This window comes from Balaenoptera borealis (assembly GCF_965194805.1).
Source record: "Balaenoptera borealis genome assembly, chromosome: 1".
Lineage (NCBI taxonomy): Eukaryota > Metazoa > Chordata > Mammalia > Artiodactyla > Balaenopteridae > Balaenoptera > Balaenoptera borealis.
In genome coordinates, this window is record NC_138860.1 from 85,582,531 (window position 1) to 85,596,421 (window position 13,891).

General features: G+C 49.1%; 2 protein-coding genes across 2 annotated transcripts in view; one reads left to right on the forward strand and one right to left on the reverse strand.

Moving 5' to 3' along the window:
* Window positions 1-4,799, reverse strand: part of PRUNE1 (prune exopolyphosphatase 1) — a 23,721-nt gene extending 18,922 nt beyond the window's left edge. The window contains exons 1-2 of the mRNA XM_082361847.1: window positions 4,674-4,799; window positions 3,259-4,177 (exon numbers count right to left, since the gene is read on the reverse strand). Coding sequence (XP_082217973.1) covers window positions 3,259-3,297 — 39 coding nt within the window. The 5' untranslated portion in view covers window positions 3,298-4,177; window positions 4,674-4,799. The remainder of the gene's footprint in view (window positions 1-3,258; window positions 4,178-4,673) is intronic.
* MINDY1 (MINDY lysine 48 deubiquitinase 1) lies at window positions 4,674-13,568 on the forward strand. The gene is made up of 10 exons (XM_082361835.1): window positions 4,674-5,272; window positions 7,465-8,275; window positions 8,634-8,691; window positions 9,088-9,152; window positions 9,770-9,928; window positions 10,264-10,366; window positions 10,730-10,872; window positions 11,947-12,138; window positions 12,622-12,771; window positions 13,048-13,568. The coding sequence occupies exons 2-10, from the start codon at window positions 7,823-7,825 to the stop codon at window positions 13,126-13,128; spliced, it is 1,404 nt and encodes a 467-aa protein (XP_082217961.1). The 5' UTR covers window positions 4,674-5,272; window positions 7,465-7,822; the 3' UTR covers window positions 13,129-13,568.
* Window positions 13,569-13,891: the final 323 nt, after the last annotated feature.

Sequence of the window (13,891 nt, forward strand, 5' to 3'; positions counted from 1 at the left end):
AGCTTCTGGCACTTGGGATTCTCATACAGAACTTAACTATTACCTTAAGGAGCTCGCTATCTTTTCATGGGCATGTATCACAAATCCTTAACGTAGCATACAAGTTAGGTGACTATATACTTTGTTGTTCAAACCAGTACACTTTTGAGAATGAAAAGGGGTGCATTTAATGATTGTGTCTCAATAAACTGACTGTCCTGGGCAAGTCGGGTATATGGATGCCTAACTTACAAGGTACCATTCTCCTCTTCGTTTAGGAAAAACATGTGTTAACTCTTAACCCCCACCCCATCCCCCACTAGCTGAAAGCACAAGCTTCAGTTTTCTGACCATCAGAGGAAGAGTTCAGGGCAAATATAGCTATACTTAGAGCATAAGGAAACCTGAGCTGCCAATGGAAGAAATACAATCTGACAGCCACCAGTAGATATAAATTTTTTTCTTCTTTTAAAAAACCTGGGGCTTCCCTGGTGGAGCAGTGGTTAAGAAGCCGCCTGCCAATGCAGGGGACACGGGTTCGAGCCCTGGTCCGGGAAGGTCCCACATGCCACGGAGCAACTAAGCCCATGTGCCACAACTACTGAGCCTGCGCTCTAGAGCCCGTGAGCCACAACTACTGAGCTTGCGTGCCACAACTACTGAAGCCTGCGAGCCTAGAGCCCGTGCTCCGCAACGAGAAGCCACTGCAATGAGAAGCCCGCACAGCACAACGAAGAGTAGCTCCCACTCACAACTAGAGAAAGTCCACGTGCAGCAACAAAGACCCAACGCAGCCAAAACAAAACAAAACAACCCAAAAAACAAAGAAAAACCCACTAGCTGAAATGACTGTATCCTGATGTTCTTTGTGGCCTCAACATGGGGGGAGAGGGGATGGGTTTCAGGGCTGGCAAAGCCAACCACTTCCCTTCCAAGGCTGCATATGGTCTGATGCCTACTCTACAAATTAGTTAATGAGGGAGAAATAAAAAAAGGAGACAAGGAGCCAGAGATAGAGAAGCCTTCCCAGCAGGGAAAATGGGACTGACTGATACTGATGCAAGGACTGCAAATTTCTAAGGATAGTCAGCCACTCCTGATTCCTGCCTCATTCCTGAGAAGTGCAGACAACACAGATTATGCAAAGCTTCTGGATGAACACCTAAACTTGAATGCAGCCCCACCCTGAGCAAAGATTGTTTTTTCCCTACTAAAAGTGAAAGATGACTCACCATGAATAGGACATTAAGTTAAACAGGATTTCTTGTAAATGGAACAACCTACTATCATTGTGGCAGAGACTGTAGAAAATTTCTCTGGTATCAAAAGCTGAAAATATGGTATCAGCAGGAGAGGTGGCTGGTTTATCAGCTGTTTCTGTCTTGTGTAAAAGGCAAGCATTCACAATTTCCTAAAACTTATATGTGGTTTAATAGCAACACTCAAACTTAATAGTGTCTCTGTCTAAATCATGTCTTTCTTTACACAAGAAACAACAGTGTGGCCTCTGGGGAATTGGATAGGGAGAAGAAAAAGGATCTTTTTCTTTTTCTAATTTCATATCCTTTTTGTATTAACATTTTTCCCTATGTACATTTACTACTTCTATAATTAAAAGCAATCTAAATTGTTGGTGTCCACCTGTATGTCCTGCCACCAGTTCACCCACTAACATTGCTAGAGTCTAATTTTCTCATTTCTCCTGGCCCCGGCCAGGTTGTGTGGTAAGAGCGCTAAGATATGACCTCACCTTCACAAGTTCACAAGTTTGGAAAAAGGAAGATCTAGATCTTGCTCCTTGGGGGATGAATGCAGACAGAGAAAGGTCAGGATATCAGTAATACTGAAAAAATCCAGTATTTTTCAGCTTCATATTCCTGAGGAAGATATACTCTTAAGCTGGGGCACTTCTGGAGGGTAGATGTTGTAGTCTAGATGCACGCAATGAAATGCTATCTGGTGAGGTTTCAGGTTCAAGGACTCTTTACCAAATGGTGGAAAACAGACTGGTCATTTGGGTTATTGGGGGAAACAAAATCCAACTTCTTGGCCCTTGGAATGGTGCCACAAAGACTCTATATTAGTCCTCCAATGAGTTCCCTGTGGTGGAAATCAGAGGTAACCAAAATGAATTGGTCCCAAATTGCCTTATGCATTAAAACAACTTTCCCCAAATTTGTATTTCACAAGGAAAAATTTGGTGTAATTGGTGTTAAAATTGAACTTCACCCCTATTCTTCAGGTGAGGACATTCATTTATGACAGCAGCTGAGTCTGCAGGAGGAATTCGGTGACTTTTAGGATTTGTTAAAGACCAGAATCTTATCGCCCAGGGGAGTTTGTAGAGTTTAAGATATTTAAAAGGGAAACAAAGTCAACCATCTGTCTAGGTTTCTCCAGCGGCAGTGTAACTTGAAGTAGTGGGGGCCAGGTGACCTCCTGGAGCCTCTCTCTGGCCAGCTTTTTGCTGCTAACTGCGGATAGCGGCTTAAGGCTGCATGACCAGTCAGCAAGGCTGCGAGATTCCAACTGGCTCAGAGAGTACCAAAAATAAGCCACAAAGCATTCAGGAGTCATGCTTATAGTTTTGATTCCAAACACACTTTGTGCTTATCCAGTCCAGGCCATGGATTTTTATGTAATTTGTGTGTGTTAAGGCCAATGAAGAAAACTGGAGGCAAAGGAATGCAAGTTGTCGTCAACAGACATGCCTGCTGTATTGTGTGTGTTTACCTTAAAAACAGATTTAAAGCAAAACACCACGACCATTTTTAATTCAGAATGAGTTAGGCCCACCAGACAGAAACCGCCGTTCAGAGGCAACAAAGCCGTGGGCACAGCTTCCCTCGTACCCCCGGGGTTCACCAGTGGGCCAGGGAGGCCTCGTGAGCGGAGAACTGAAAGAGGGGCGGTGAGAAAGGAACAAATACACCTCGCGCAGGCACAGCTCCGATCCTTCTGACGGAACTGACCCAGCGGCAGCGAGCAGCGGCTCAGAGGCAGGACCCAGACCCACAATTCCGCCTCCCCGCTCTCGGGCAGACCCCAAAGGCAGGAGCCCCCAGCTCAGGAGTGGGGTGACCGAGCAGCATTCCCACTCTCAAGGGCTAGGTTCTCGTTCCTCACTCCTCAGGCCCCAAGCCTGATCAGATCCCAAGCCCCCACCCCACAATTCCGCGTTCCCTCCACATAGACCCTCGGAGCTCCCCAGGTCCCACATCTTCGTCCTTCCGGAACCCCCGGATCCATTCCTTACGATCACAGACAGGGGTCCGTTACCTGCAGAGCAGCTCGACAACCCTGCAGATAGTCCTCCATGGTGAAGCCCAAGGTGTGCCACCGCCCCTCGCCGCGGAGAGGTTAACTGGCGAATGAGCCCCGCCCCGGGTTCAGGGGCTTGAGGCGAGTCGGGAGGTGGGACTCGAACCCGCCACACAGCGACTCGGCCCGGACCCCGGGAGGAAGTGCGTAAGCAAGGGCCCCGGGAGTCCGACGTCGCCCCGCCCCCAGCGGCGGAGGCCGAGTTCTGCGCCCAGGGACTCACGGGAGGAGCGAAGTGGGGGCCGGAGGCGCGAAATGGGGCGTGGTGAAGGGCGTCCTGGGAAATGTAGTCTCGAAGCGCCGAAATGGCCCCAAGAATTGAGGGAAGGAGAATTTTCTGAGATCACAAGTGTGTATGTGTCACATAACCTATCTTTGTGGCATCTGAACTTTCCCTCTTGAGTCAGGCTAAGTATAGCATCTTTCCGTATATTACACCGCCCATCTGGTTGACATCTTAAATTACACCGGGCAAAAACAGCTCTTCATCTCTCTCTCGAATTCTCTTCCTTACCAAACTGACCCATTGCCACCAACTGCGTGATTATCCATGTTATAAAAACATTAGAATAGTCTTTGACCTCTCTTCTTTACTTAATACCTACAGTCTCTCGCCAACTCCTGCTGCTTCTTTTCTGTAGCCTGTTTTTTTCTACAGCGTCGGCAAATGTCTCATTCCTTTCCTGGACTGTTGTAACCTGGGTTCTTTGCTCCCTGCCTCCCTCATTGTTCCAACTGCTCTTTCAGCCTTCGGAGTTGCTTGAAGTTTCATCCTGCGGCAGCCCTGTACGTAGAGCTTGGAGGGCCCTTCGGAACGTAGAGTAGGGTTCCAGCCTCCTTTAACTGGCACCTTCCAGCCCCAGGGTAGTGCAGAGTACTGCAAATAAAGATATTCTCATCATCAAACGTTCCCCCATTTATTAACCCATCCCTTTATTTCCTACCACCAGTCTCACACCAGCTTTTCCTGCTCCCCAAGCTAGGAATTGAGAGGAGGTGACAGATGAGAAGCTGAGGCCCGTGGTGGGAACAAGGACTAGAGCACAGGGGTGTTGGATCTCCTGCTTGCTCAGCTAGTTTTCTCCCTGCTGCACTCTTCCCTAGAGCCTGGGGCTTCTTCCACACCTTCTGCATTACCCAGGCACAGCCCAACCGGTTTCATTTCTAGACTAAAAAAATGATACGGTAAGGACTTGGAAGGGATCGGGATTTTTTCACTTTATTGAATAAATATGGAAATATCACGCTCTTTGGCCCTGCTTCTGTGGATCCAGGGCAAAGGACTGCCATGCCCGGGGAGATCCAACAAGCTGCTGCTGTCCAGCCCTGCTCCTCCCCACTCTGCAAGGGCCCTTGCTCTTCCCTATTCTCACCAGAGAGGCACAAGTGCTCAGTCCCTTCCAGCGGCAGGCGGAGGGAAGAGAAAGGGTCTGTTGTTTTTCTCTCCTTGTTTCTCTCCCTCACTGCTGATCACCAAGCTGCTGACCAGGTCAGAAAGCCCTAATGGAAATCCTCCAGTGCTGGGCAGGCTCCTCCTCCTTTGGGGAGCTTGTCCTTGACTGATTTTTCTTTGTCCTGATGGGAAAAAAGAGAGAGAGAGAAAGAAGAAAAAAGAAAACCCACAAACTTCCTTTGAAAACCAGCTTGTAGACAGGGCCTGGAGCGCACGCCCTAGACTCGGCGACTCAGAAACCCCGAAGACGCTCTGAGCGACCTGGGAGCACCTGGGCTGCACCCCTGCCTGCCTGCACCCTCCTCCAGTGCCCCCCGGTCGTGGGCGTGAGTCCGGAAGTAGCCACAATCCAGCCAGGACCGCCGCTCGTAAACCTGGGTAAACCTGTATAAGCTCTGGCGTTGACAGCTGGAAGGCAGCTGGGACTGTGGCGGCGCCCCTCCCTGTACCCACCTCCGCCATCGCATTGCCAGAGTTGAACACCCTTCTAAGTCCTGGAACAGCACCCACTTCTGTAAGGTAAAAACTGTTTTAACCATTTCCTTCGCCTTTTCTCCTAACCCCCACTGCTCTTTTTCCTCTCCAGCTCTGGGGAGGTGACACTGGCTGTCCTTCCACCTTGGATCTCTTTAAGTCTGGATTTCGAGCGGAGCTCAGGCAGGAGTATGTAAAAGAGATGCTGCTTGGTCCCTACACTTCCTCCTTTTAATGACACCTTCCCCCTCTCCCTTGCTAGCAAGTAGACAGGGCACTGTGGTTGCCTTATTCTGAGGGGAAAATCTACATCATTAGTTGCATGAAGATTTGGGTCAGAGTGAGAGGGAGATTAGAGTGGGGCAGTCAGCACTTGAGGGGAGAGTAAAGTTCCTGGGGAGCCAGGGCAGGGGGCGAGGGTGTCTTCTTGAAGCTACATACCCGGTTTATATGCTTCTTCCAACTTTTGGCTATTTACTGCCTCTGGCTATAGGGAGGGGCCAGGGCTGTTTTGACTCCCTTACCGCCACCAGAGGATAATTCCAGCTGGAGAGAAAGTGTAGGACTTGAGTTAAGAAAAGAGGAAAAGCATGAAATCCTGATTTGTTTGAGTACCTATGAGTCTCAGAGTCTCTCCTGCTCTGAAATACTCCATGCCCAACCCACCAGGCGTGCTCCCTGTAGAGTGGAACTCCTCCATCACACTTCTGGCCCCTCTTCTGAAGCCTTAGCCCACTTAGCTTTTTGCCCAGATTCTCTGAGACCCAGCTCCCTCTGGTATCCAGCTCCTGGGTTCTTTTGGCCCACTGGCCTGGCCAACTAGTGGCCCAACCCCCGCTTAATTATTGATCATTTCTGGCATTGGACAGAAAAGCTAAGAAATAAGTGCTGTTTTTCTCCAAGCTTTTAAAAAAGTGTCCCAGGCTCTGGTTTCTGCTTCTAAGACTCATCCTAAGTGTCATTTGGGAAGGGAGGAAAAAAGGAGAGAGAGGAAAAAAAAAGCATAAGGCCTGCAGGCAATTTTTGCTACTATGATTCTAAATCAACAACATGTAAATGAGATGCAGCTAGCATAAATTATATTCGAATCAGGAGGATGATCAATTTGGGTGACTAGGCTTATTTCGGTGACTTTTCTGTTCCTCAACTTCACCCCCCAGGCTTTACCCTAGCCCTAAATTCCTGCCGGATTGCAAAAGGAAGCATGGTCTCAGGTTAGGAGGAAGCAAGAGAAAAGATTTCTAACAAGTTTAATTTCTCCCCCTTTCTCACCCTGATCAAGGGGGCGAGGGGAGTAAGGAGGTTGAAGGGAGATGTCTTCCAGGGGGCAGGGTTTGTGGCTTTTTATTATCTACGATCCATGGTGTTAATTAAATGTCTATGCTTAGCGCTGGTAGTGAGCGGGTTAAACAGGTCCAGAGTTGACATCTAAAATGACCTAGATGGGAATAGATGGAAAGAACATATGCACAGGTAGAGGAGTGGAGACGGAGCATTTTTTGTTTTACAGAAATCAATAATCAGTATTTTCATATTCCATGTAGTGGGCAAGAGAGTATCTCTGGGTTTGGGCAGTTTTTGGAGCATAGAGGACCTGAGGAGACGTCACTATCCCAACTCTAGCTGTCAAGAGAAACTTACTGGAAGAATGGGGTCGGGTGGGATGTGTGTGTGTGTGTGTGTGTGTGTTTTGTACGTCTAATCTGAAATTACTTATCAGAACCGATCTCTGATTCAAGTCCCCAGGGCCTGCATTTCCCCTCTCCAGCCTACAGGAAGCTCCTCCCAGGATCTTTTTGTTGTGGTTTGCGATTGTGTAAAGCTGGAGTTGTGAAGGTGGAGTCCTTTGAGGAGAGAGACTTCTTTCTCACCAGTGTTTCTCCTTTAGGGGCATGGTACTGACTCTCTTTATTCTTCACCCCAAGCACTATATGACTGTTCATCTTTTTGCCCTTGGGATGAGGCAGAGAGAAGATGGCCCTAAAGATATAAGCCATTTGTGCTCAGGATGTTTCCTGAACAGCCAAGGGACAGGGTTCGGGTAGGGTAGAGGAATTACTCTCATTCTGGCTATGGTGGGGTTTACTGACATGATGCCTATTACAGGGTGAGCTAAAGATCACTGTATTAATAATCATTAGTATAGTTTTAACATTTCTTTCTCCTCCTCTTTTTCTTCTTTCTCCTTTTACCCGCCCTTTCTGTCTTGTCTCCATTCCTTGTCCTTCCTGTTTTAGGGAAGCTGACGCCACCCAATGTCTTCAGTCTCACCGGAATCATCCCCCCCAAGCCTGAAAGTCCTGTACCCTTGTTGGTCCTATCTGGTCACAGCAAGTTAGAGGTGAAAGAGCCTGGCCTGGGGCCCTTCTGTTTACCCCAAAGCTGTACTACCTGTAGCCAGGAGTGGCTAACAGACGCTAACCGAGCCTTTTGCACTACATTCCTTTTCCAAGACTTTTCTGGCTCTGTTTGCGTTCCAGCCCAATGATTTCCTTCTTATTGGATCGTTCTCTCTTTTGCACATCAAGCCTAGATTAAGCCAGTCCCTGAGGACAGTAAAGTCCTTTGGTGGCCCTCAGTTGACCCCTCCTGACCATGGAACACAATCAGCCTGAGCATCCAGTCCGTGGTGAGGCCAGGACTGCAGAGGTGGTCAGCCCTGAAAACCACGAGGTCCTGTCAGAACCCAATGAGCCCCCTCAGGACAAGGATGCCGAAGAGGCTGCTGGGGCAGCTGGAGAACAGGAGCCAGTAGATGAAGCTTTGCTGCCGGCCCAGGGCCAGGATAACCTCGAGTCTCCTCCACCTGATGCTAGCTCAAGCCAACAAGGGCCAGCCCAGGGGACACAGCCTGAGGTAGAGACAGTGGGGGCCTGCTCCTGGCCCCAAGAGCTTCCCCAGTCCCCCAGGTCCCGACAACCTGAGCTAGACTTCTACTGTGTAAAGTGGATCCCCTGGAAGGGAGAACGGACACCCATCATCACCCAGAGCACTAACGGCCCTTGCCCTCTCATCGCCATCATGAACATCCTTTTTCTTCAGTGGAAGGTAAGAGAGAGCTTGGATGGGGGCTCAGAAAACCTTGATCATTCTGATTTTCTCAAACCAAACTTTCCAGATTATTCTTCCTATTTCTCCAGCTTGAACAAATGAGATAAGATATTCGTAAAAACAAAACAAAACAATTATCTGTCCTACTCCTCTGTCTTCTACTGTCTAGCAAATGGGAATGCCTTGCAGTTTTCCACATTCATTCCCTTGCTCCAGTTGCAAGCCTTTCTTTTCCACCACACCTGACTGCTGGACAACCCCTGCCCTCCCCCTGCCTTTCTGTGGGTTCCTCCTTCAGTGCTCCATGAAGGAAAGCACACACCTGGCTAACACTTTGATCACTCTTTGCCTCCAGGTGAAGCTGCCACCTCAGAAGGAAGTGATCACATCAGATGAGCTCATGGCCCATCTTGGTGAGTGACGGGGCCTTGAAGAGCAATTACCCAAAAGCTTCCAGTGCTATCTACTCAGCCAGAAATCCAGAGTGTTGAGGGACTCCCCATTCGGGGATCTTATGTGGCAGGGAAGGTAAAGATCTGTGGGGCTTCTCTGCAAGGCTGGGGAATGAAAATGAAAAGTCAAGGTGTCAGGAGTCCTGGGTTGTCACCCCAATTCTTCCCTTAGCTTTCACATGTGACCTTGCGTGTACCCTTCACCTTTGTGGGCCCATTTCTTCCTCTGAGAAACTAAGGCCCTTTGCATCTCTGAAAATCTGTGGTTCTGTGACATTACCTCCATTCTCCTGAAGAAGAGGAAGCAGCTTTTGGGACTGTTGGCAGGGTAAGCTGATAAGGAATCCTGTCTTGTAGGAGACTGCCTTCTGTCCATCAAACCCCAGGAGAAGTCAGAAGGACTTCAGCTTAATTTTCAGCAGGTGAGGCGAAAGGTCTGTGGACATGGGGGTTTGCAGGCTTATAAGGGGACACCCAGGCTATTAAGAGAGGCCTTTCTGATGCTTCTCAGGAGGGTTCCTTGAACCATAATTTCTTTCTGCAGGAGGGGGAGGGTGTATCTCTGCCCTAGAAAATATGTTCATTTACATAAGATAAAGAAGGGTTGAGACAAGGGAGGAATTTCCATTGTAAGAGAACACCAGGGAAGAAAAGCAACAAGATTAAAATTTTTTTTTTTTTTCCTGGAGGTGGGAGTAGAGTGGGGGGAGGGGAGGCTAGAATATCCATCATTTTCTTTTTTTTTCCAGTTTTACTGGGATTTAATTGACATATAACACTGTGTAAGGTTCTTTTTTTCCATTTTATTTTGTTTTTTAAATTGAAGTATAGTTGATTTATAATATTGTGTTAGTTTCAGGTGTACAGAGTAGTGATTCAGTATTTTGCACATTATATTCCATAATAGGTTATTATAAGATACTAGGTATAATTCCATGTGCTATACAGTATATCCTTGTTGTTTACCTATAGCACTGTGTAAGTTTAAAATATACAATGTGTTGATTTGATCTATCCATTATTTTCTTTTCTACCCCAGAATGTGGACGATGCAATGACAGTGCTGCCTAAACTGGCCACAGGTCTGGATGTCAATGTGCGATTCACAGGTGTCTCTGATTTTGAGTATACACCTGAGTGCAGCGTCTTTGACCTACTAGGCGTACCTCTGTACCATGGCTGGCTTGTTGATCCACAGGTGAGGGTAGGGGGCGCAAGTGAGACTCAGTCAGCTCAAGCTGAGAGAGAAGCAAAATTTTGTGTGGAGGGGTTTAGGGAGGTAGGGAGTAGATTGGCTTGGGAGGGGATTAGGGCTTAGAGGCTGGATCCAGTGCAGAATTCCTTTAATTTTCACCTTTTTGGGGGGTAACATTCAAATACAAGCAAACAATATGGAAATAGGTCAATTCTTCAGACCTCAAAAGTTTCAGGAAGCTTTGGTCGTAGGGTTGCCGTCCTTGTGGGCTTGCTTCATTTCCTTCCTGAAAAAGATCTCCATTTTTTTGATACCACCCCACCCCGCTGCTCATGCAGAGTCCTGAGGCTGTGAGTGCAGTTGGGAAACTGAGTTACAACCAACTGGTAGAGAAGATCATCACCTGCAAGCACTCCAGTGACACCAACCTCGTGACAGAAGGTGACCTCCCTCCCTTCTCTTCTGTGGATCTTATGTGGAGGGAATGATGGCTACTTAGGTTTAGTATTTATTGTCTGTCTCCCCACCATCATGTCCCACTAGAATGTGAGCTCCATGAGAGGGAGTTTGGGGAATTGTCTATTTAGATCACTGACGTATCCCCCGGTACCTAGTGCGATGCCTGGCAAAAAGTAGCTGCTCAGTTAGAATCTGTTGAATGAATGAATACAGCCAGGCTTCAAGGAAGCGATTTCGCAAGGTGGGACTGACCCCTAGGGCTTTGACAGGGGCTCTCTGGATGATCCTACCGTGGACTTTGCATTTAAGCCACCCGCCCCCCCCTTTCTTGTGCCCTGCTGCCAGGCCTGATTGCAGAGCAGTTCCTGGAGACCACCGCCGCACAGCTGACCTACCATGGTCTGTGTGAGCTAACAACAGCTGCCAAGGAGGGCGAACTTAGCGTCTTTTTCCGGAACAACCACTTTAGCACTATGACTAAGCACAAGGTGATGAGGGTTTAGGAGGTGGGGGGTTGGAGTGCTGTCATTCCCTCATGCCTTTTTCTTCTGGGTCAGTGTTTCAGTCAGGATAAAGTAGCTTAAGCTGTGATAACAAATGACCCCTGACTCCCTGTGGTTTACCGCAACAAAGGTTTATTTCTTTTTTCAAAAAAATATTTATCTATCTATTTATTTATTTATTTTGGCTGTGCTGGTCTTAGTTGCGGCACACGGGATCTTCGTTGCAGCATGCAGACTTCTTAGTTGCGGTATGCGGACTCTTAGTTGCGGCATGTGTTCGGGATCTAGTTCCCCGACCAGGCATCAAACCCGAACCCCCTGCATTGGGAGCACGGAGTCTTACCCACTGGACCACCAGGGGAGTCCCCAAAGGTTTATTTCTCACTCATGTTGCACGTCCGCTGCAGATTGGCTGCAGCTCTGTCCCACATCATCTTCACTCTGGGGCCCAGGCTGACAAAACAGCCTTTATCTGGAACATAGGAGGGGAAAGTGCGGGGGTGGGGAACACACCGCACGCGTGCTTTTAGTGCTTCTGCCTGGAAATGACAATGTCAGTTCTGCTAACATCTCACTGGCCAGAGCGAGCCATAAGGAGTAAGCGTGCCATCAGTGGGACAAGAAAGTGTAAATCCTCTCCCAGGAAGGGGCAGTGGAATTTTTGAACAATACTATAGTTTTCCAAAGCTAAAAATTGTCTAAGCTCTCTAGGAATTGAGTAGAAGAGGGAAAGGTCTTTGGTTCTCAAAGGATTTATCCTTATAAACATCAGGCGAGCCCAGAGAACCATGGGAAGTAGGGTAGGAAGCAGGGTCGTATGCGGGACTTTAGCCCGAGGACTCCATGTTTGACCACAGTGACCACCATACTCACATCCAGCTGACCACGACTCAGACAGCCCTTCCTTCTCCCCACAGCCGCGCATATTTATAAAAGATCCCCATCCCCACACTGACACGTTCCAGCTAGCACACCGATTGATTCCAATGGTCTCTGTGCATCTCAGATAGGTGCCTCTGTCACCTGTCCCACCAATGCACTTTGTCCTCCTCTTTGCAGGGTCACTTGTACCTACTGGTCACCGACCAGGGCTTTCTACAGGAGGAGCAAGTGGTGTGGGAGAGCCTGCACAACGTGGACGGAGACAGCTGTTTCTGTGACTCTGACTTTCACCTAAGTCACTCCCTAGGCAAGGGACCTGGAGCAGAAGGTGGGAGTGGCTCCCCAGAAAAGCAGCGGCAGGTGGACCAGGTGTGTGGGGCCTCTGGGGAGGGTGCAGAGAGCATGTCCGCCTCAGAGAGCTTCTTGCCACAGGTGCGAGCTGCCTGCATCTTATTATCTAGAGACTGTGACGTATGACAGCCATGCCCCTCTCCTCTCTGTTACCTTTCGGACCATCTCAGCACTTGGTGTGTATTCTCTGGCACCAGAGGTAAAATACTTGGCTGTCTGTGTTGCTCTGGAGGAGAAGGAACTGGAGAATTGGAAGGATGAGGAAAGGCTGCTTTTGTTGTTGTCGTTATTTATTTATTTATTTTTTTGGCCACACAGCTTGTGGGATCTTAGTTCCCTGACCAGGGATTGAACCCGTGCCCCCTGCCAGTGGAAGCTCAGAGTCCTAACCACTGGACTGCCAGGGAACTCCCAGGAAAGGCTGGTTTGGAAACCTAAACGCAGCCTGGACATCCCCCCGCCCCAGCCTCCCTCACCACCCCTGTCCTTTCCCCTCTCCAGGACTACCTGATCGCCTTGTCCCTGCAGCAGCAGCCGTCGCAAGGCACATTGGGTCTTAGCGACCTGGAGCTGGCCCAACAACTTCAGCAAGAGGAGTACCAACAGCACCAAGCCGCCCAGCCCGCGGGAGCACGGGCCCTGTCACCGCAGGTGGGTCTGCTCCCCCTGCCCTTAGCGCTGCCCCTCCAGCGTTCCCACATCCCTGGCGTGCCACTCCTGCTTCCCCTGGTCCGGACACTTGTTATTCCTGCCATGTCTCTTCACGGTTTCCCTCACGGCCTTTCTCCTGTCTGTCCCTCTCCCCTGGGTCCCTTCCTGTCTTTCTCTCCCCACTGCCCCTCCCAATCCTGACCCTGCTTCCATCTAGAGTCTCTGTCCTGGGCTCTTCCACAGTTGATGGGTGACCAACTGTTAAATCTGATACAGGGGAGAGGAGCTGCATTTGGACGCCCAGCTGCCGAGCGTCGGCAAAGGCCGAAGCAAGAGTCCGACTGTGTCCTCCTGTAGCCCCGCTCAGTGCCAGGCTGCCTTGCCTCCGCTTTCAGAGGCTGGGGCTATTTTGCTTGCTCCCCAGCTCAACTTGAGATATGCAGGGTAACTTATTTATGGGACGTTGGGGATCAGAGCAGGCAGTAAATGCCAAGGTCAGACTTGGTGACGTCTTTGCCCTCACGTGCTGCCTCCTCTTCCTCCCAACCATCCCGGGCAACATTGGGGTTGGTGGGGTGAGGATTTCTGATTCCCAACTCCCTTTCCCCAGAATAGTCACATTAATATACAGACTCAGGCTCCAGGGTGAGGTCCCTGTCTAGAACCCATCTCCCCTACTTTCTGCTCCTGCAGGCCCACCCGTATCCATCCATTTGTTTCAGGGTTTAATTTTGGGTTTCTATCTCCATTATTTGTAATGCCTTCCTAGGGGTTTGGAAATAAAACTTCTTTCCTGAGGTCTGTTGTTTGCCTTACCCTGCAGCTATGGGGTTAAGTATTTGACTCAGTTGAGGAATGCAAAAAGGGGGAGGGGGAGGTAAAAAGATGTGAAGGGGTGGCCTGTCATTTCTAATACAAGCAGCAGGGGGAGCCAAAGCCTGCTTTTTCCTTTTTTGTTTTTTATCTGTTTTCGATAGGTCTTCTTTTGGAAGTAGTACTATAATTTGGGAGGTGGGTTTCCAAGTTCCTGCTTTGGACAGATGAATTTGGGGATTGTGCACCCTGCTAACCCAATCTTCCCATGCAGGGGAGGGGTAGCTTGATCCTCTGCTTGCTTCTC